The following is a 22,444-nucleotide window of genomic DNA, read 5'->3' on the forward strand; positions in this document are numbered from 1 at the left end:
GCCTCGCACCATTTGCAGACCAAGTGCATTTCCAAGGGAGTCAGCGTCGGGCAGATTTTGGGATAGGGTCAGAGTGGTTTTCAAGAATCGAAGGTTTAAAATTCCAAGAGAGTCAGAGTCGGATATTTTCCCTCAAAGGCCGCAACTCTACCGGTGTTTGCGGAGTCAGAGTCCAACGGAAAGTGGGGGAAAAGAATCAGATTCGGGGTCAGAGTCAAAGGCTGTAAAATTTCCGGTGTCTGAGCCGGTAATTTTCAGTCCAGCTGCGCGGTCCTAATCTTTATCAATGAATGCCAGTATCACTTGAGAGTTTTGACGACCAGCTTCCCACCACATGCAGTCACTTGGCTCATTACGATATAAGTTGCGCTAGAACGACTACAGCAATGGTTCTCAACCAGAAGTACTCCTTCCCCTTGAGGTACCAAAAATCTGTGAGGTTTACGCGGTTAACTACTACAAAGTATACAGATTGCACTTTCGCCCTTTTTTAGGGCTCATTAACCTAGAATAGCCGTACGAAAACAAATACTCATAAAGTAAAACCTCGCTTATCCGGCTACCATTTATCTGGATCAAATTTGTATATATATATATACAGTCGAGCCCGCTTAATGGAATAGGCAATTTGCCAGGAAAAATTATTCTAATAAGCGGGATATTCTATTATCCGATATTCCATTAAGCGGGCTCTCTCTCTCTCTGTCTCTCTCTCTCTCTACATATATATACTGAAATAGTAATTAAAAATTATACTTGCGAGAACGGAACTATAAATGCGCTAAATATTCGATTTTTGTTTTGCTTAAATGTACAACTTCTGCATAGAACATGCAATAAAGTATAGGGGAAGGTTTCCGTCAATGAGCCGGTTCCACATGACTAGACCGCGAAAATATTCCCGTACCAGAGTTCGTGCAGACGCTGAATCAGTTTAAGTACCTTCCTTTGTCTGAAAACAGTCCACTGTAGAGTCGTCAAGTAGCTAGAATTACTTCATCAAATTTTTAATCGTTCAGATAAGATTTCTACCATTCTCTCACAAATTACTGATATTTTCATTTAGTTATAACACGTTTTGAATATTACTGGTCAATTAAACGTGAACATTGACTTAAAAGAGTGCATTTTCAAGTACAATTCCCCGTACTTCCTGTTTCGTCGTGATTCGTCAGAGCAGTAACACCAAAAAGAATATTCAAAATGACGCAGTTGCTATCATTGGACCGTTTGGTGTTTCCATGAATGGATCAATTGTCAAAGTGGTTCATTAATGGAAAATCGTAAATATTGTTGTAACTTCAGCTCAATTACCTTTGAAAATTGCTGAATTGTTTTAAAATAAATATGATACTAATGGAAAAAGGTTTATTCATGAAATTTGCATCAATTTATTAGAATTTCAACTCATTTTTTTTAATAAAATTGATTAAAAAATTAAAACATAATAATACAGTTTCATATACTTTTGCTGCTCCAGAAAAATTTCAAAAGTAGTAAAATATGGCCAGTGGGCAGGTGTAGTTATGTAACATGCTATAGAGAAGCTTACAGAAATGATGTCATGGACCTAAAATAAGTCAGCCAACAGTATAGATTCCCGGAAGCAATTTTAAAGAGACACATGAAAGATAAAAACTTTATTTTGTTACCTTAGCAACTTATTAGAAGTTTAGGAAATAAGCCCTCCGAAATAGGAATATAACTAGTGAATCATTTTTTGAAACTAGAGAAGACGTTTTAGGAAGCACTTCCGAAAAAATTGGGGAATTGGCCTTTCAAGAGGCTGAGGGAAATAACATGTCCCACAGATTTAATTAAGATAAAATATCTGTTAGTACTAATATTATCTGATAGTTTGAGAATTAAAGTTCTGGTTTCAGTAATGAAATGGTCAATAACTTCTTTGACATTTTAGAGAGCAAGTACTATCTCGTGTCGAACGAAAATTTTCAAAATGAGTAAAACAAAAGTCCAACAGTTCAAAAGACGTTAAAAAGGTCTTAGCTAATAATGGCATTGCACAGGTTGGGAAAAGATCAAGTGGTGAACGAGGCGTGATGAAAACAGCTATGTGTTGTCTGAGTTTTTTTTTTGGGGGGGGGGAGGGGGTTATGCTCCTCCCAACCGAAAATAAAACGTTTTAGAAAATAAGTCTCTTTTTTCTACAACTCAATGTTATTTGCAGAGTTTATTGATCACCTATTATAAATATTTGTAAGTTACGCATTGATTTTCTAATTTGAGAATGTGGTCCATCGATGGAAACTCGATGGTCCATTCACAGTAGCCGGTTACAATGAATAAACCACATGCTAAAATATTTATTTTTAATTTTAATTCTTAATTGTGTATATTAATCATAAAAGTGAATATTATTATTAAAAGAGAAATATACTCAGTAATTGTTCTTATAATTCCCGTGAAATTTGAGTATAATTTCCATTTTAAAAAATCGAAAACTGTTATGTGGTTCATTGACGGCAACCTTCCTCTAGTACTCAGTTTACAAACAACATTGCCAGTCCGGCACTACTGCAGCCGAACTATAAATGATTAGTGTTTGCGAGAAACGGTACTTTGTAGTTCATTTAAGAATGTGTTTTGCTTACTATCTGGGTTTTCGTTTTCCCGGATTTTCGGAATTTTCGTTTATCCGGATTTCCTTTGGTGTCAGTTAGTCCGGATAAACGAGCTTGTACTGTAATTTTTTAAAAAAACTAGAGTCAGTTTAACTACAAAGTAATATCTTTATAAAATAAACCAGGTTCCAAATGCACACCCTCAAAACCATTTAAAAAGTTCTTAAGCAATGAAAAATAGTGTTGAATAGTGAACTAAATTCTAACGGCTTTTTTTAAATTCAAAATACGTTTTTAAAGCATCGAAAACAATCAAATTAGTGAAGAAGACTCAAAACTTTTTTTTTAATTCAACTTCATCGAATTCGTCACGCGATAAAAAAAGTACCTTAATCACAAATTAAAAAAAAAAAAAAACAACGAAAAACATGTCACAGGAAGAAAAATACAGGAACGTGATAAAGGCTACTTTCACCGGAGTAATTGGAATGTTAAAAATTTAGAATAAAATTTACACACGTGGAAAAAGTTTTTGAAAAAATCAACTCCAGAATGGAATTTAAAACATCAGCGGGATTTTTTTTCAATTGCACATACTTTTTTCTAAGGCTATATTTTTTTTCTGACTTCATATACATTGCTAGTTTTTCTTTAAATAAACGTTACAGCTGAAAGATTAATTAAATTATTGAATGGGAGGGAGGCGACTTCCACTGGTGATTCATCGAAAATATTCGGGTTTTCACCGATATTTTTCAAAGGCGAAAGTTAATATTCAATGGCATCATTTGTCAGATTTCGGACTTAAAAAATAATAATAATTTCGTAATTAATTTGAGAGAAATCATTACACATTCAATTTACGTAACTGTTTAAAATTTTCATTTTTTTTTGTTTTAAATCCAATATTTTTAAAATTAAAGTCTAAAAGTAAAATAAAAAACAATATGTAACATTAAATAAGTTAAAATTCTGCATTTAGTATTCGTTTGTGAAATAAAGTCATCGGATCCTTGCAGGAAATTTTTTAACACATTGAGAATAAAAATATCAGTTTGCTCTTAAGAATCAATAATTCTTATTCGACAGACAGTAACGAAAGGTTATTAGAGTGATTTTCAATTTGGTTTGATCTTTTCTACGTGTGGATAAGTTTGAGGACTGAAAAGCTACGTTTCACTGAAGCTGTCTTTGCAGGTGTATTTGATATTATTGATTATTGATACTAGTCGAAAAACTTCCCAAAAGGCTTGTCTGAGTTTTCCTTACAAAAAAAAAAAAAAAAAAAAAAAAAAAAAAAAACTTGACTGCTTCGCAGGTCGATTCTCCATAAAACTAAGTTGTTATTCAAAATACTATTGATTAATTTTTTAGAAAAACTTAAATCAAAAATATTTTTATTACTCTCCCTAAATCTTCTAAAACAAATGCAGGAAAGCTTCTTTTGTGAGAAAGTTTCAAATTGCTTGGGATTTAGTGGTTCGAAGAAAATCGCCCCTTAAAAAATTGAAATGTTGTAAGCATTTTGTTTTCTATATACAAACTTGTAATAGTGCAAATGTTAAAACTTGCTGAATAATTAAAAAGGAAAAAAAATGTCAAGTAAGAAAAATCGCCTGGGAAAATTTCTGAAACAAGACACAAAACACAGGATTCGGCCGATTCTTTAACATGCCAGCAGTTAAAGAATCTGATTGGCTGAAAGTACTGAGAACTAGCTGGAACACAGGCTGAATGGATTTGCTTATTCCATAGCATTTCTGTAACACGCCTTATTTTTTACCTAAAATATGGCAACACGAAAATTAATAGGTACTGGAAAATTGATTATTTTCGACTATTTTCAAGGCAGAAAAAAGTTAAAACGCAATAAATAAAATTCTGCTGGGTCGAAACAAAACCTTCTTTTCTCGCGACAGTTCTTTGCGCACTCAGAGATGGCTGATATCTCGCCGCTGATATATAGGGGAGAGAGTTGTACCTTATGACACTTTTCATATTTTAATTTTTAACGTCAATATTTTGAATCAAATTTGAAACATAAAAGTCACATTAATATACTTCTATGCAATATCTTTTTTAAAATTCAGGTAGTTTGACGTATGAAAAAATTTACAAATAACCTTCACGGGTAAACATTCAATTTCTGTATATATACATAAGAAAATAATTTTGTTCAATAGGAATAAAAATAATAACATAAATGTGATAGAAGAAAACCAAATGAACAAAGTAAAATAAAAATTTAATAAAATAAATAATAAAACGATTTAAAAGGAAATAAAATCTCCATTTGAGTCTCTTTTTAGGGTTTGTAAAATGCTTAATGCCGCTAAAAAAATAAATAAATAAAAAAGGTGCTGTTAATAGTTTATAGTATCTAAGAATTGATTAAAAAGTATGCAAATACGAAGCAACGTGCCTTGAGAGCACATTCCTCCACCCCTCCGTTTCCTCTTTAGTAACTAAAAATGTGTATTTTTTTTCCTTAAGGAAGCTTAGTGGGGACTATATTAGCTTTAAAATAAAAAAAAATAATAAAGAAAGAAATGTAAATGAGTAAGCGGAAAGTATGCACTTTATCAATCCGAAATATTTTTACTGCATTTCCTCAAAGATTATGTTCGTCACGTTAGCAAAGAACACTTTATTTTTAATGCAGTTTTAAATTCCTTCTTCGTCTGACATAACATTTAAGGTAAAAGTGATAACGCACCAAACCATTGAACTAAAATTTAAATTAATTTCATACTCATTAAGATAAATTTTTAGCTTTAACGACCTACACATAAAGCCTCCGTTTTAATTATAATTATCTCTAGCTCAACCTATGTACTTTCAGGTAATTGAAAAAATACATTCGTTAAAATAAGAATACTAAGACGCTAATGAAGCCGTTAATAGGAGGCTGATAAGAAAATGTTATTGAATTTTCGCTGAATACATGCTAACGCTTAGAAGAAATTTAAAGAGCAGGAAAATGAGAAATTAGGAATCAGATAAAAGAGGGGTATCAAGGGTTAAAAGATGATAAAACATGAATCCAATTACTAAAAAGGCTATTAATCTCTCAATCGAAACCATTTTTCAAGAAAATATGGGCACCATAATTGTCAAATATTCCAATATTTAGCGAATAATATTACATCATAAAAATAAAAAAACTTCGTAGCTTGATATCATCATTACTTGAATCTTTCTTAAACTTCTTCGAAGAGACTATTTCTGAGTTCTACAAAAAGCAGTAAATTATAGTTGGAAATTTATCTTATAGGACATGTTAATGGTTAACAGATAATGGGTGTGCCCTTACAAGGCTAAAGTCTACATAATTAAGGGGAGTAACTAAAAAATCTGATCGTATATTTAAGGTTTAAAGGCATAAATAAAATTGTTTTTCAGCCTTCATTTAGTTAATTATTCAACACAAATTGCTTCTTGCGCTTGAGTTTCAGCATATTTAATTTTTTCATGTGCTTCGTAATTTATTGATCGTGGAACCAAAGAAAATACTGAAATTTATCTAAGAGCACATTGTGGATTTTGCTTTCTTATAGCGTTGTGTTTGCCAAACTGTATTTTTTATTTATTATTTAAAATTTTTTGCTTCAATTTTTAAACAGAACGTGTAAATGCATGCCTTTTACTGTTTAAAAAAATAAGCCTGCGATAAAACAATAAGTGTGTATTGTCATTACGGAATATGCTACTACTTGTGTTGACTCTGAAACAAAAAGAAAAAAAGTCAATGCTTTAATAAGAGCGAATGGACTCAAGGTTCTCTCAAATAGACCCAATGTTTCAAAGGACATATTTTATAGCTCAAAATGGATTCTTTTATTACTTAAAATCCCAAAAGCGGATTTTTCAGTAAAATAAAAACAGTGGGAAACAGGCTTTCACGAAATAGTAATAGTTTACAGGTGTTAAACCAAGCTCCAGATGAGGGCTCGTTCTTCTATAAGAAAAGAAACTTCGTGAATTTAGTTTGTCGTGAATCGAAGTTCTTACAGCAGTTCAAGAAAGAAAAAGGGTGCAATGAGGTTTTAAAAGGCAGTGGGAGCATCAAAATAAAGTGGTTGTTCACAAGGGTAACATGAACTTGTATTCTTCCAAATTAGTTTATAGTTATCACTAGACACAATTGTTTCTGGATTAATCTGTATAAATAAAACAGAGACTGTGTGTGTGTTCCCTATACAAAGCCACACCAAACTTTTGCAGCACGGTACTTTGACACTCGGGAAGGCTCGTACAGGGTTTTTCGAAAGCCAAAAAAGTGCCGAACCGTTGCAATTTTAATTTTAAGACCCAAAAATGGCATAAAATGACTTTTTCTACTCGCAGTATCGATCGCATCGGTTCGATTCTAGTTTTATTGGAAAGCCCGCGAAAAATACCTTCTTAGATTTAGATGGAATCTAAACTCCAAAAGCCTACATTAAACAGGGAAATATGTATTAGCATTTTCTCTTTATATTAAAAAAAAGTAAGGTCAAATGAAATTCTAAAAGGAAGTCTGTGGCGGGCCTGCGTCAAGGAGACCCCATATAGTTCAGTAAAAATAGGGGTCGGACCCAAACATCCAAAAGAAAAAAAGCTAAACCTGGTGAAAATTGTTTATTACCCTTCCAATAAGAACAGGTAAAAAGTCCCATCCCATTGTGCGTCAAGTTTCGGAATGGAGGGGGGGGGGGGGCAACTAAAAATTGCTGTTTTGAACATTTTTTCGGAATTTTTAGAGTAAATTTCAAGAGGGAATATTATGTCATATTAAATTTAAAAACATGAAAATAAAGGCGTTTACCCCCGAGAGGGATGACACAACCCACCTAGAGCCCTCTATCCCCGTAAAACGAAGCAGTACCTCCGTTCTCCCCCCCCCCTACATACATTTCAAGTGGAAATATTATTTTATGCAAAGTAAAAATTAGTAATCAAGTGTGTCCATCCTCCAAGTGCGATGGTACCCCTTATTCCAAAGCTACAGCACCCTCTCCCCCGAAAAAAAATTATACGCCAATCCCTCTCCCCTCCCCTTCCTTCCATTTCAAGTCGAAGTATTATTTCATGTAAATTTAAAATGCATTAAATCAGAACTGCCCGCCCCACAGGAACAATAGTTCACCTCCCAAAACGAAGTAATATACTTAAATATTACCCCCCCCCCTCTCTGAAGGCACATTTGATTAAATGGTCAGAAAAATTATGCTGAACTGTTTTTTTTTCCCTTTTACTATATTGATTTTTTGCAGTACTTAAAAGCAAAATTTTTAGTTTGACACATGGGCGAGTGTAGGACCAACGCAATTCAAGACATGCTCGATGGGCGTCATATCCGGAAAACGGGCAGGCCAAGGAAATAGCGTAACCTGTCGGGCACAGAATAACACTTGTACATTACGTGCGACATGTGGACGTTCATTGTCCTGCTGAAACACTGTACCAGGAATGCTCTGAAAGAAGGATAGTACCTCCGACTTCACAGCGTCTCTGAAGTAGCGCTCGCTATTGAGGTTACCCGTGATTCGGACTAGATGGGACTGCTCTTGCTTTCGATAGCGTTTCAGACCATGACGCCTGGCATTGTGCCGGCATGACGTCGGATTACACACTCTGGGAGGTGACGTTCCCATGTGTAACGTCTGACGCGTAGACGTTCATCGTTAAAGTGCAGTTTGAATCTGGACTCATCCGAGAAAATGATCTGTTGGTAGTCTGCACGCCATTCGGCGTGTTGGTAGGCTCATTGAAGCCAGAAGTAACGATGGCTGAGGATAAAGGGTATCCTGTGTAGGAGAATCCTTGCATACAGGCCTTGGCACAGCAGACGTCGACAAACCGTGAATGCAGCAAGTATGGCGCCTGTAACCATACTCCAACGTTGTGCTAGCGTACAAGAGGACACTATTAGATTGATCACAGCTATGCGGGTGAGGTATCGATAATCCCATGACGTCGTTCAGTTCCGTGGGCTGGGGCGAGCCCTTCGGCTAATAATTTCATCGTCCTGTGTCCATTTTTTACAAATACGCATCAGAGTTATCATAGTTGAAGCATTACGCCCTGTGAGGGCACTGATTTCTTTAAAGATAAATTCACCCTCACGCATGCCGATCATGCGTGAGGGTGAATATATATACATATACATATATATATATATATATATATATATATATATATATATATATATATATATATATATATATATATATATATATATATATATATATATATATATATATATATATATATATATAAACATGAAGCCAGAAAAAACTTTTTTTTTTCCCAACAGTTTTTTTTTTTTTTTTTTTAAATTTAATTTATTAAAATGTCTGATTTCGGAAATAAGGCCAGGTCTTTATGATGTCGCAAAGGATTTGGCGCGCTGAATGTTCACGCTTTGTTGTCAACCGCGTTGCCAGTACAGTCTGTTCTCGAACTCCGCGACAAGCAGCTGCGAACTGTTCCAATTGAAAAAGGGATGATGGTTTAAGGAATCGCACTTTTTGCTTGCTCGTTACTTCCTTCTTGCTATCACCCATTTTTTGATAAAATCAGAAGAAACCTGACGCATGCGCAAATTCGAGTAAGGTTTCACATTAAAATATCGGACAGTACATGAGAATAAAGAAGCAAGTTAAATACTGGTATTTGCGCTAATGTCATTAGTGAATTGCATTTCATCATTTGTGATGTCATGTGCAGAAGCGTAAAAATTTGAATATGAATCTGCGCACCGATTAAAATAATTGTTAAAAATATCAATCTTTATCTATATCTTTGTCAAATTAGTTAAAAAAATGGTTAAATCCTACTACGTTTTTAGGCATGCTCTTTCAGAAAACATACTTTAAAAATTTCGGAAGCAACGCAATTCCGACATGAGGCTTCGTGCGAGAAATTTGCATGCAATGATGATATAGTGTGCTCTTTGTTATTTTGCGAAAAAAAAAGTTTGTCTATGTAACTCTGATCTGAAGAAAAAAATCTGATAAAAAAGCATCTGACTGAAATGCATATAACTCTTTTCAATGCTTTTATTTGGGATATTTAAATATGTAAGGGTTCTAAAGTAAACAAAATTCAATAATTATTCAGCAAAAATCTCTGAAATATGGTTAGCTATAAGCCACTTTGTTAGCGCTTTTTAATTTGTTTTAATCAATCTTTTATTTGGACAAGCGGATCCATTATTATTTAATGCCTATTCTACGTCCTTGAAGTGAATGGACTAAAATCTGGGAATTTACAATGTCGATACCTCTGATTATACTAACGCCTACAATTGCAGCTTAATAGTCTTAATGGAAACGCTGTTGAATCAATGCTTATAACTAAATATACTGTACTGATTCCCGCCATACAAATGTTTAGAGCGAGTAGATTGATTATATTATAATAGATACTGATTGGGTATCCCAGTAAGTACTTCATTTTGTAGAAGTGAATGAATGTTAAAAGGTAGAAGATATTAGTGGTGCGACGTTGGTGCCGATGCCGATGTTTTCGAAACATCGATATTTTTGTAACGTCATTGAAGTTTGAGCGTCGATGTTTTTTCTAACATCGATGTTTCTGCCATCGATGCTTGAGGCCGTTGTGTGTGGGTCACTGTTCTTTCTAATATCGAAGTGTGAGGGTCGATTACTAATACAGATATTTTATCCAATATTTTAAATAGTAGGGGAACATGGGGCAAAGTGAAATGGTGATATATTTACTATTCCTTTAGCTTCACCTATCAGGTATTATTTTAACTATGTAGTACCATATGTAGTCTCATACAGTCAGTAAAAAAATACCGCCGAAGATTAAAGCATTTGGTAATATAGGCAATTTTAAAAAATTGGTACTCATATTGTAATATTTTGTTGCAAGTCAAAAAAAATGTTTGTTACTATAAAATGATAAAGTTCTTGTTATTAACGTTTTAAATATTAATTGAGACCTCCTAATGTTCAATGCAATTAGTTAATATTAGGCTTATTTGTATTTTAAATAAATTGTACAATTAGTCAGGTACATACGGGACAAAGTGGATGGGGCAAAGTGAAATAGTTTGTTTCCTATACTCACTCAATCATTTAATATAAATCACTTACGTTTTCATTTGTTAGTTCATTTATCTACATTCCTTCACTTACTTATTCAGTAATATTTATTTATTTATTCATTCTCTTATTTTCTTATTCATTCATTCTTTTACTCGCTCATTTATTTTTCTTTATACATTAAATGATTCAATCATTTAATTATTCGTTTATTGTTGCATTATCTTTTCATTTATTCATTCAACCATTTATTTGCTGATTCTTTTGATCAAAAATATGTTTCATAATCGAATAAAAAATATTTTATTAGAAAAATATTTTATTTTTCACTTTGCCCCATGAAGAAAAAGTGAAAAATTTCCACTTTTTTTTGAAAACTCAAATTTACTGCCAAAAATAAAAAATTCTATTTCAACACAAGTTTCATAACAAAATTACACGTTCTTTCTTTGTGCACTGTACTTTTCAAAACAAAGTTCCGATTTTTTCATTTTGAAAAAAATCGGTCATCTTAAGCATTTCACTTTGCTCCACATTCCCCTACTCTGCAAGATTTAATCAGCACTACGCAAAATCCTGACACAAATATAGAGCTGGCCTACTTAGAGTAATATCGTTTCAACTTATTTTTTTTCTACACTTCAACACGTTATCTTCTGTAAAATAACACCTCTCTCGTTTCTTATTATGTTCATTGCATTATTATAAAGCTTTAAGGCGGTGGTCGGCAACATGTCGATCTCGAGCCCGTTTTAAGTCAATCGCGCCAACCCTTTTGAACTTGTTTCTTTGGCTGAGTATCATTTTTAAATATGTACTATTTTCTGCAAAAAAAAAAAAAAACTAGGTGCAACTTCCAAATTAAAAGTTCCATAAAAAAATTTCTAAAATTTTTATAATAACTGTAAAACAATTATTTTCTAAAAATGAATGTTTTATGTCATTGGTACCAAAATAATAGTTCTCAAAATTTGTTATTGATTTGCAAGTAAACCTAGATTTGAAGTTTTAAAAGCGTTTTTAAGTAAGAAAACATCGTTTTAAAGAGGATTTTACATATTATTTTACTTTAAAATGACCACATAAAGTCTTATATCTAAATGTAAATCCATACCAAGTTTAGTGATTTATTGTTTCAAGAATATAAAGTAAAAGAACGATTTAAAAATGACAAAAACTTAAAAAGTCAAAAGTTTCTTTAAAAAAAAAAAAGGTTTAGTTGAAAGTGCAACTTTTTTTTTTTTTTCAACCGAGAAATTTTTTGTGAATTGTACTTTCAGAAACAGCAAAAATCAGCATTACCGCTAGAGTCAGCACATTAAGTAACCCTAACAAACAAAGTTTTTTTTTTTTTTTTTTGTCTAATCAATGTGAAAATGAAAGGTCGGTCGTCTCATTATGCTTTTGGTGTCAGTTTAAAATACATATCGACACTTAATTTTTTTTTAACTTAAGTGCACATTAGGATTGTTGGCATTCGTCCTTGGGCACATCCACATTAAAATCGGTAGAGTTTTAAATGTAATTTGTACAATTATCTTCTCAAAGTACTGGAGCAATCCAAATTTGTTATGGATTATATTTTCTCTCTTTTTCTCTTCATTTTTTTTCTTTTTATTTGCATGTTATCAACTTTGAAACTTTTTTAACGTTTAAATATTCGCATTAATTATTCAATAATTTACTTTCAGTTTTTGTCTTGTTCAGGTAAATATTTTTAAAATGTTACGAAATGATTCCAATACATTTGTACATATTTTTATTATTATTATTTTTTTAATGTTAACTATATAATTTATGCATTGCTTTGTTTCTAATGCTAGTAATTAATTATCATTCTTATAATTAGCTTTGAAAGGTTGGTGCCACTGCTTCTGCTAATTTTGTGCTGATGGGGGGGGGGAATTTGATGAAATAAGGATCAAAATGAAAAAAAAAAATGGTTGTGTATAAATCTTAAGTAGTGTTTTTTTTTTAAATGTATTATTTTAAGATTTTAAAAACACCTTATTTATCATTGTTACATTTTACCAGTAGAATTTTTGTGTTGGATAAAGATAAAGCTCTTCCGTTTGTGCAAGTTGGTAAAACACAGTATTATGCAACTGCAATGCGCACGATAACAGCTAATTATCTTAAAGCGGTTTTTAATTGTTTAAATTCAATATGGAAAAGTAGCGTAATGGTAACCGTAGAACTTCATGTGAAAAAAAGGAAGTTAAGCAGGAAAAAAAAACGTTTTCCACGCTTTTGGTCCTTTGTTTACTTTAAGGCGGTTTTCTTTCAACGTTCATACTAGCACCAACTAAGAAAATACTTAATTTGATAAAATTCTTCAAATGAGCAATCACTTAAGCTTTTCAGTTTAATTTTCGCGATCAAGATTACAAAAAAAGTGTTGCCGAATAATTTTGTTAAATTATGCAATGAAATGTGGCAAATATTATTTGACTTTAGACAATGTCCTTGTAGAAGTAAAATTTATTATTTTCATTGAATTTTAACGAATTGCATGCAGCACTCAGCAGTTATTATAGTTTAATGAGGTTTTGTTTTTGCTGTCAAAAAGAGAGATTGTGACCAAAATTTGTGGGGTTTTTTAGCAGTAAGAATTTTATATCCAAAAAAAAAGTATATATATGATGTCGAGTCGATCCAAAACGTAACCCTAAAATTAAGTAAAATGCTTGTTCTAAGACTCGGAAGAGCTTTTTTAATTTATAGAATAAAGAAACAGTTTAAGAAACAGTTGAGTATGAGTTCGTTCACAGAGTAGCGTACTGCCGTGGGCAAGAAAATGGCAGTAACAGCGAGTCCTTCTTTTTTTTTTTTTTTGCATTTTTTTATCTATTGTACGTTAGATTTACTGTATAAGTACGAACATTTCCTGATTGTTAATATTGAATCCAAAAACGCGTTTCTTCAAATATCTCGAAAAGTCATTTCTGCAGATACTGCCGTTTACCTGCTAACGGCAGTTTAGACGTCTTATGCTCAAAGGTGCAGGTTTGAACCTCGCTCGAGAGGATTACATTTAAAATACAGAAAATTGATGGCGTCCTTGCATAATTATGCGTCAAGTAAAATATCCCTCGAATGTTTGTTTAGCTTTGAGCACTCGTGGCAAAATTAAACTTCTAGTGCAGTTTCGCATCAAATACAGCCTAGGTGCCTCCATCTGGTGGGGTAACATGGCATCAGAATTCTCGCGTGAATGGAACAGTGGTGCCACATAAAAGAATGGTTGCCGGTCTCGGGGAATGCACTAGGTTTGGAAATCTTTGTTAGCCACTACGCAGAGTTATTAGGAACAACGACACGAATGAAAGTAAATTAGAATTCTTAAGTAGCTTCCCAGGAAACCACACGATAGGGTAATAACAGAAATAATTAAATCATTAGCAATCGAAAGAGCATTGTAAGACATGTTTCTGGACGCATAAATTACTTGCCCTAGTGGGCCCTTTATCAGAACATGAGGTGTTAAAATCTGCCGAAATTTTTAGACAAGTTGCCAAATTTAACGAGTTTCAGCCAGAAATGGAATACATCTGTCACACGATTTGTAGATGGACGCAAACGGTGAAATTAAGTGAACAATTTCTCTATATTTTTTAATTTGGCCGACTGTCCTTAAAATTTCGACCGACTTTAAGCTTTTGTATCTCGATAATGGACAGATGAGGCAGAAAAAAAAATGTACGCCAAAAATATATCTTAAAATGCTTTTCCGATTCTATCTTTTTAAGTATTTTTCATGATTACATTCTTCGTGTGGTTCCCTGGTTAGAAGTCAGCCCCCAACTGTTAAGTGCAAGTACTTTTACATTAAATATTTTACTACTGTGATTAAAAGTTATAAAATATTATGCCACATGTAAACCAACTACGTAATACTTTCGAGGAAATTATCTCTCAAAATTAATTAGATATGTTATATACATATCCGATTTTTTCTCGTGCACGGAAAAAACATTGTGAATTTACTATATAAATATTACTTTTTTTAATGCACTTTCAAAACTGGTTACCAGTCCTTCATTTTCTTATGACTCATACTCTTTGCTCCCAGCTGTATTTTATTACAGCTGAATGATTTCCCATTAATTTTTGTACCATATAAACTTGAACTAAGAAATGCGAATAACTACAGGAAGTTTAAGCCGGAATTTACAGCTGAGTGTATTTCCATTAACTTTTAGCTAAGCAATGTGTCCAAATAGTTACAGGAAGTTTTCGTAGTTAGCATTCTTCTTTTACGCATTCGTTTTCCTGATGCTAAGTTTTCTAATTATGGAGATCTGTGATACTTTAGCGGTATTAATTAAGTTATTTCAGGAATAATTCTTGGAAAATAGTGTTTAACTTGATAAATACAGTGATCACAGATTTTCAAATAGCACTTTGAATATAACTTTTGTATTAAACCAATACTTATCTACAGCTATAAAGAATTAATTACCTTAATTATAATTAATTGCAATATATTGACAGAAGTATCGTAAAGAGTACATATTGTTAACTGTTAGAATAAATATATTTGAGATTAATGCTTATCTGTTTATTTGTATCGACTAGTTCTATGTACAAAAATTTGTTTTAGTGCAAAAAAATAAATAAATATATAAATAAAATAATAATAAAATATATTGATAACAAAATAATAGTACAAAAGTTTCAAGAACAAGAGCGACCCAGCTTTAATGTTAAATGACAGTAATCTAAGTCATTTGAATTTTCTCTTTAGAAAAGTTACCGGTAACTATAGCCAAATTGATGCACAATAAAGAAAAAAGCACCTACATTCAAATACAAATCCTTCTTTTGAAGTAGAAATTCACGCGGTCTTGATCTCTCTCCCCCCTTGTTTTTTGTTTTGCAGATGTTTTTAAAATTTCAGCTGTCGAAAGCAAGGGTAGAATGAAAGTGGAGTTGAACTCTCACTTTATCCCCGAGATTTGAAATGTAATGGAAATTTAGTTTAGTAAGACTTTAAAAATTTTTCATCATAATGCTAACAGTTCTGCTTTTTACAGTCTTTTTTAATTGGTGAAACATTAAAACTTTTGCGTGAAGAAACTGAAGTCTGACACTGATTTCGTTGCAAGTATGGTGATTGCTTATTCATTCATTTTCAGGGGGAGGAGAAATTATAAAATTGAAGAAAGTCCTTTAAAACTACCCACCGCCATATTAGCAACACATAGACTGAAGTTTGTTTTGTTTTCAAGCCATCTTCCACTTTCATCACATATTCGAACAGCAAACATTCCTGAAATAGAAAAACAAAAAACATATATTTTTGGACTTGGGGGGTAACGCACGAATGTAAACGATTACATTGAAGAAGTCTTGAGATCGCGGGAGGTTTTGATATACACGGAACTTTGGTATTCTAATCCAGTACTTATTCACTAGCCAAAACAACTTCAAGGCTAGGAGGGTAATTTGCATTACATGTTCTCTTAAAGTATGTAACTTAGGATTGTAACGTAGATCCACATGGATCCCCTTACGTGCGGAGAAGAATGGAAGAGAGATGCCACGGCCGTCAGAGTCGGAACTGATTTTGGGGTAAAAGAGTCGGAGTCACTAGAAAACAGGCCGACTCCGGCTCCTGGTTTCTTTTTTTTTTTACTTTTAATTGACTCTCCTTGCAATTTTTTAAAAACTGACTACCAATTGGCTCGATTGCATATGTATTAAGGCCTACTGAAAATAAATGTCATCAGAACTAAGTTAGCTTGCTTGTTTATCGAATTTTCTGTAATAGCTACCTACGCCGTCCCCTAGTTTTCCCACTAGATGGCTGTCATCTAGCATGTCTCCGCATCCCTAAGAGATACAAATGGGATTCAAACCTAAGCGTTCTGCCCTAAGCATCGAGGCACCTGATGCTGTTGTTGCTATTGAGTCCGTAGCTGCTAATGTCATTCCTGAGCGAAATTGTTGTTGCAGCCGTTGTTGCTGAACATGTTGTTGCTGCAGGTGGAAGCTGTCATTGCTGAGCTAGCTGTTAGAATATGAAAATTGCGTGTAATGTGAACATCCGCAGCTGGACGCATGCGAGGCAGCAAGGTCAGTGCCAGGGGTTGAACGGATATGTACGAGTAAATGCAGGGTACGTAACTGCATCAATGGTCAACGTTCTCGTTCTGTGTCATAATTCATTTTGCTGTTGAACGTGGCTCCCACCTATTGGATTGCGGGGTTACCAATTGTTGTGTACGTTCAGAGTGTATATAATTCAACTTTACCACCGAATCTTGTGGTCTTTGTGGATAACTGGAAAAGTGCTGGAGAAACATTTCAAAGGTTCGTTGATCAAAACCCATCAGTACTACAATGCAATCGACCTCTCCGGCGTAGTTATCTACATTTATGGCCTCACTAGATGACGCTGACGTTTTCGGGACTAGACAATTTCTGATTTTTCTGTGTTAAGCTGATGCAACTATGATATGCTCTTGAAATTGAACGGTGCATCCACCAATCAATGCAAGTTTCAAATCTGGTTTAATTTTTGATTGGACGTCGCCCATTTTGACCGCAATAGGCGCTGAATGGAACCCTGACATTCATTAATCAGTGGCAACGTAATGCAAAACAGGGATTCCCTGTAGGGGGGAAGACAGGGTCCCCCTGTCTTTGTTGCCATGAGTTTCAGCGGTTGTCACGGGATATAAGCGTAAGTGAAATTTAGTGGATACTACATTAGAACAACGCACATTCCAACGAAGAAAATTTTAAATAGAAACTATTAGGTTGTTCGAAAAGTAATTTCGTTTTTCCCGACAGTAATTTAAACATAGGCCCTTCAAATGGTCATAAATATTTCATTTCAAAAAGTTTAATCTTTTAACGATCACTGGTGTTGTTATTCACCGTTTTGCAACAATCATTTTCTTTATTGTGTCTTTATTAGCGTCAGCTGGCCTTCCAGAACAAGGTGAGGTTTCTTTCCAACATCAAAATTGCCGAATTAAAATTTTGAGAACCAGCTTTGATACTGGCGTACTTTCAATATATCTTCTGCATGTACACCGGCTTTTTTTTTTTTTTTATTTCGTGAACAAAAAAATTTTTACCTTTTTGATAGCAAAAAGTAAAATGCGCTGACAATTCTGCTTTCACTCTTCATTTTTGAAAAGTCACCAAGCAAAGAGTACTGCGTAGATTCAAATCGACATTTTCACAAGTGTATTGACATTATGTATACTGACTCAGAAGTGAGCTTATATACATAAGCTATCAAAATAAGTAACGATTATACGGCGTAAGTGTACGAAATTATTTTCCGAACAGCCCAATATGTGTGGTCAGTTAGAGTAACGGGGAACATAATTTCAAAGCTTCAGCTTTAGATCTTTTATTTTCGTATGGATGATTTGAAGGATAATTTTTTGTTCATTGTGTCCAAGACAACACTCTATAAGAGTATGTAAAATTTTACTTTATGACTGTTGGTTATTGAATGAAATCATGTTTACATTTACCCTCAGCGTGTTTTCTAACTCCACAGAGGTTTGGGGAAAATGGATACACCCTATTTATTTCGTCGTGAGGTTGATGCAGATAGATAGGCGCAATATGCACAATCAGTTTAGTAGCTTCAGAAATTACGCACCAACGATAAAAATTCTGTGATCCGGAGGTCAAACACGACCCGTTGAACTCCCCAAAGGTAATTTGGAATCCTTTTGAAAAGAAAAATCATACAAAAAATTAATTAATTTGCTGAATTTATGCAAAATACACACAAAAGTGTAATTTATATCAAACTTTAATCTTTCAAATAATAAGAGGCATAAAACACTTAGTTGCCTCCATTCACCCCATAGAACAGCATTTATTGCGCACATGGTAACATTTATATTGCACATTAAATATAGCAGGGAAGGTGATATTAATAAAGCATAGTTATTATCAATCTTCTACATGACAAGTAAATCTCGTACGATTCAGTTACTTTGCATTTGTTGACGAATGGAGATGAAAATGTAAGATGATTAATTTTTTACAAACAACTTTTTTCAGTGTCATTTTCAAAGAATAATGGCATCTACCCAATTTTTAGGCAGACAGTGGAATTTTAATATTGTCCTTTACCTGTTATCTAGTCTTCACGTACCAAAAGTTAATTTCAAAAATAACCACAAATGTATTGAGCAAGTTTTTCTTTTTCCATTTAACCGATGTTAACTTTTGCCCCAACTGACTCGGCTTGTTTTATGCTTCACGTTTTATTACTTACACTTACGATACATTCATTGGAGAATAAAACATTTAATTGTACGATCCAGGAAAACAAGTTTGAAAGTAAGAATAAGGACATACTTTTTCAGTCGGTTTTGTTATCATTAAAAGAAATAGTAAAAAAGAAAACAAAAATATGAAGTGAATATTTTCCTTTAGCTCAAGAAACCGATGATTACAAGAATTTTCCGTAATGCTTCATGCAGATCATTTACGCCCAACCTACGGTCCGCTTGAAACATCCATCCGGAGAAGCTAATCCGTATTGCCCATTGTTTTGTTTGATGTCAGAAATCGAGAAGTACGACTTATGACAATGTGACAAATTTGGATCCAAATAATCAGAAATTGTTATCTAAAAACAGATACATTTAATAAAAGAAGAAGATTAATTAACAAAAACAATTATTGATTTTTAATTTTCTTTCCCTTTCCATACTTTCCATGTTATTTAGATTTTTTTTAATGTTTTGCAATTGTATATGCGTTTTGGCCTTTGAGAATTGTTTTAGTATTAGGTGCTGCCTATGGGTAGAAAGGTTAAGCACCACTGACTGTATTTTATGTGGAAGTAACCTAAAATACATACCCTAGTGCCATATTTTATATTCGTGTGCTTCTTTTTAGATACATTAAAGTTTGGGGAAAACTTAACGAAAACATATAGCTGATACAATGACTATCAACTTTCGTGTATATGTTGAATTTGACTAACTACGTACAATATTTTCTCTAAAAAAGCACCTTAAACAGACCTGCATGTTTGGTTTCTCCTACGACGGCTCCCCTGGTATCCATTTGGGGGCAGGGACGGCTCAATATTTCACCAGGCCTCAGAGGGGGCCAGCAGATGAAGGAATCCCAAGCGGCGGAGCAGAATGGATCTGAAACGGAGAAGGAACAATTGATGTAAATGCTCTTCACGTAGGTGAATCTAGGAGTGTATTGGACAAAATAGATGGAATATATATTGATATAATGGCAATAAATCGTTTTTCTACACAACTGAAAAAAGAATAACGGGCGTATTCAACTCGAACAGAATTCGATCGAATCGAATACGACCAATTGTAGCTACCAATGGCACTGCCAACAATATCACGTGCCATATCAGTACCAGTCGAGCCCGCTTATTAGGATATCGGTTAAAAGAATATCCCGCTTAATGTAATACATTTTCAGTATACCAAATCAATGTAATGTATTATTTTGATCCCGGTTAATAGAATATTGCGCTTATTAAAATATTTTTGCGGCAAAATGGCTATTCCATTAAGCGGGTTTGACTGTAGTTACTTTTTCTCTACGCTACCGGTAGATAGAATTTGATCGAATCGAACACAATCGAGTTGAATATACCCCTAAACATTAGGGGGGAGGCTGAAATGTAGCTTGTTGAAAACTAATATAAAAATCTATGAAGGTTTTTGTGTACATGAGCTCTCTTCGTCAATAACACGAACAGTGTTGAGTATTTACCCAAATTCTCTTCAGGATTTTTTCAACGTTTTTAAAGTAATAAAAACTCTTAGACTTTTCAATTCTTTTGCGCCAAACTGAATTTCATTTTAATTCTTACCATTATTATTACTAATGTTCAAAACGATGATCTCGAAAATATTGTATCACGACTGCTGCAACATAAAATATACTATAAGCTTTAACTGTAAAACTTCAATGTTATTCAATATCTTAACACAAATAAAGTACGTATTAATCGTCTTGCTGTAAAACTTCTAGGATTTAATTGGATAACAAATCATATACGTTGCCAGCGCTGCGAACGCATGTCACAGCGCGAATGTATGTCACATGGAAAATATTTTCCATGTGACCTATTATTTTTCTAGAAATAATATTTTGAGTATCAAAAGTTATTGTTTGAAATGAATCATCACAAACACACACTTATGGTTCAAGTGTGCGGAGTTGGTATTTTCCCTCGAAGTTCACAAATTTGCAGAGTCAGAGTCGGAGTCGGAATCAGACTGATTTTTGGGCAAAGGAGTCGGAGTCGGAATCAGACTGATTTTTGGGCAAAGGAGTCGGAGTCGGAATCAGGTTGAATTTGGGGCAAAGGAGTCGGAGTCGAAGGCTCTAAAATTCCCGGAGTTGGGGCTGGAGTCGCTCATTTTCGCTTCAACTCCACAGCCCTAGTAAGCACGTTAATAACAAGGGTCGGTTTCACGTGTATGGCTTTATAAATGCACCTCCAAAAAACGCAATTTTTAAAATGTGCCCTCTTTACACTACCTGTGCAATGCATGCATGTGCTGTATACTCTCATGTATAAAGGAATCTATACATGTTTGTATGTGATCAAACGATTTATGTATACTATCTTTGTTCATATGAAGCAATACAGCCAAAGGCAATATAGTAGTGCCTACAAAAATGAGTTTTTGAGCTGTTTGCAGAAATGCTTTTTTGATTTCCCACCAGCATCAGCAAAATATTGGAATTTGGAACTTTTTTTTCGTGCTTTATTTTCTTCGAAAACAAAACAAGCATACTTGTACAGTAAAACTAAAGTAAAACAGATCACAAATATTCACAAAAAGAAAGAAAGAAAGCACGAAAAGAAAGCGAGAAATGTAGGGGGGACCGGGGTTAGTTGTTACATTTTTTTTTTCAATATTTTTTTGACGCTAAACTATTTAAATTATTTACACGCGTGAAACTTTAAAATACATCTAGATTGTTTAACATTCATAACATATTTTTTAAAAAAATGATTAGAAGTCACTACTCCAAAATATTTCAAGGTTTTTAAATAGATGTAGATTATAACAACTTAACCCACCACGGAGCATGTTGTTACAGTATATGGGGTTAGTTGTTACTGAGATATATTTTAGTGATGAAATGAATTTTACACATTTTCTGGTTTATTCTGTTAAATTTTTAACCACGTTAAAAATCAAAAACTTTTTGGCTTTTCAAATTTACTTCATTAATGACCTATTCTATCATCATCATTATCATTGTCCGAATTTCAATTTTCACAAGCATATAATTTATCAAGCTTAGCACATCAGTCATGTGCCCATTTGTCAAAATTACGACATTGAATCCGTTTAGTTGTTTTTTTAGATTCTGAGTACGGTTTAGAGCACTTTATGCAGAACCAGTCTTCATCATCTTCATCCAAAGGACGCACTTTTTGGACGCACCATTTTTTTTTTTTTTTTTTTGCTTTTTTTTTTGTCTTTGTGTCTGTTGATTTCTTCTCTGTTAAACACAATTTCCTTTTCACAGATTTTTGTTTCCCAGCTTCGGCTTGCAAAACATTTTTTACTGGTGTATATTAAAGTGGCGCTGACCTATGGTTTCCGCTTGCGAACCGTCTTCACTACTGCACTCCTGCAGCGTTGGAGAAAGACCTACATTCGAATAATACATTATTTATTATTATTATCATTGTTGTAATTATTATTATTATTTATTCAAGCATAAATATTAACAACAAATTAATCATAGAATGAAAGAGATCAGAATTATTACTTTTATTACTATTATCATTCAACTGCAGTACTTTATATGAATTAA

The 22,444-nt window shown here is 33.5% G+C and overlaps 1 protein-coding gene across 1 annotated transcript in view; it reads right to left on the reverse strand.

Annotated features, from left to right (window-relative positions):
• Nucleotides 1-19,753, reverse strand: part of LOC129229934 (calcitonin gene-related peptide type 1 receptor-like) — a 75,739-nt gene extending 55,986 nt beyond the window's left edge. The window contains exons 1-2 of the mRNA XM_054864316.1: nucleotides 19,651-19,753; nucleotides 15,826-15,911 (exon numbers count right to left, since the gene is read on the reverse strand). Coding sequence (XP_054720291.1) covers nucleotides 15,826-15,911; nucleotides 19,651-19,693 — 129 coding nt within the window. The 5' untranslated portion in view covers nucleotides 19,694-19,753. The remainder of the gene's footprint in view (nucleotides 1-15,825; nucleotides 15,912-19,650) is intronic.
• Nucleotides 19,754-22,444: the final 2,691 nt, after the last annotated feature.

Source organism: Uloborus diversus, chromosome 9 (assembly GCF_026930045.1).
Source record: "Uloborus diversus isolate 005 chromosome 9, Udiv.v.3.1, whole genome shotgun sequence".
In the NCBI taxonomy this organism is placed as follows: domain Eukaryota; kingdom Metazoa; phylum Arthropoda; class Arachnida; order Araneae; family Uloboridae; genus Uloborus; species Uloborus diversus.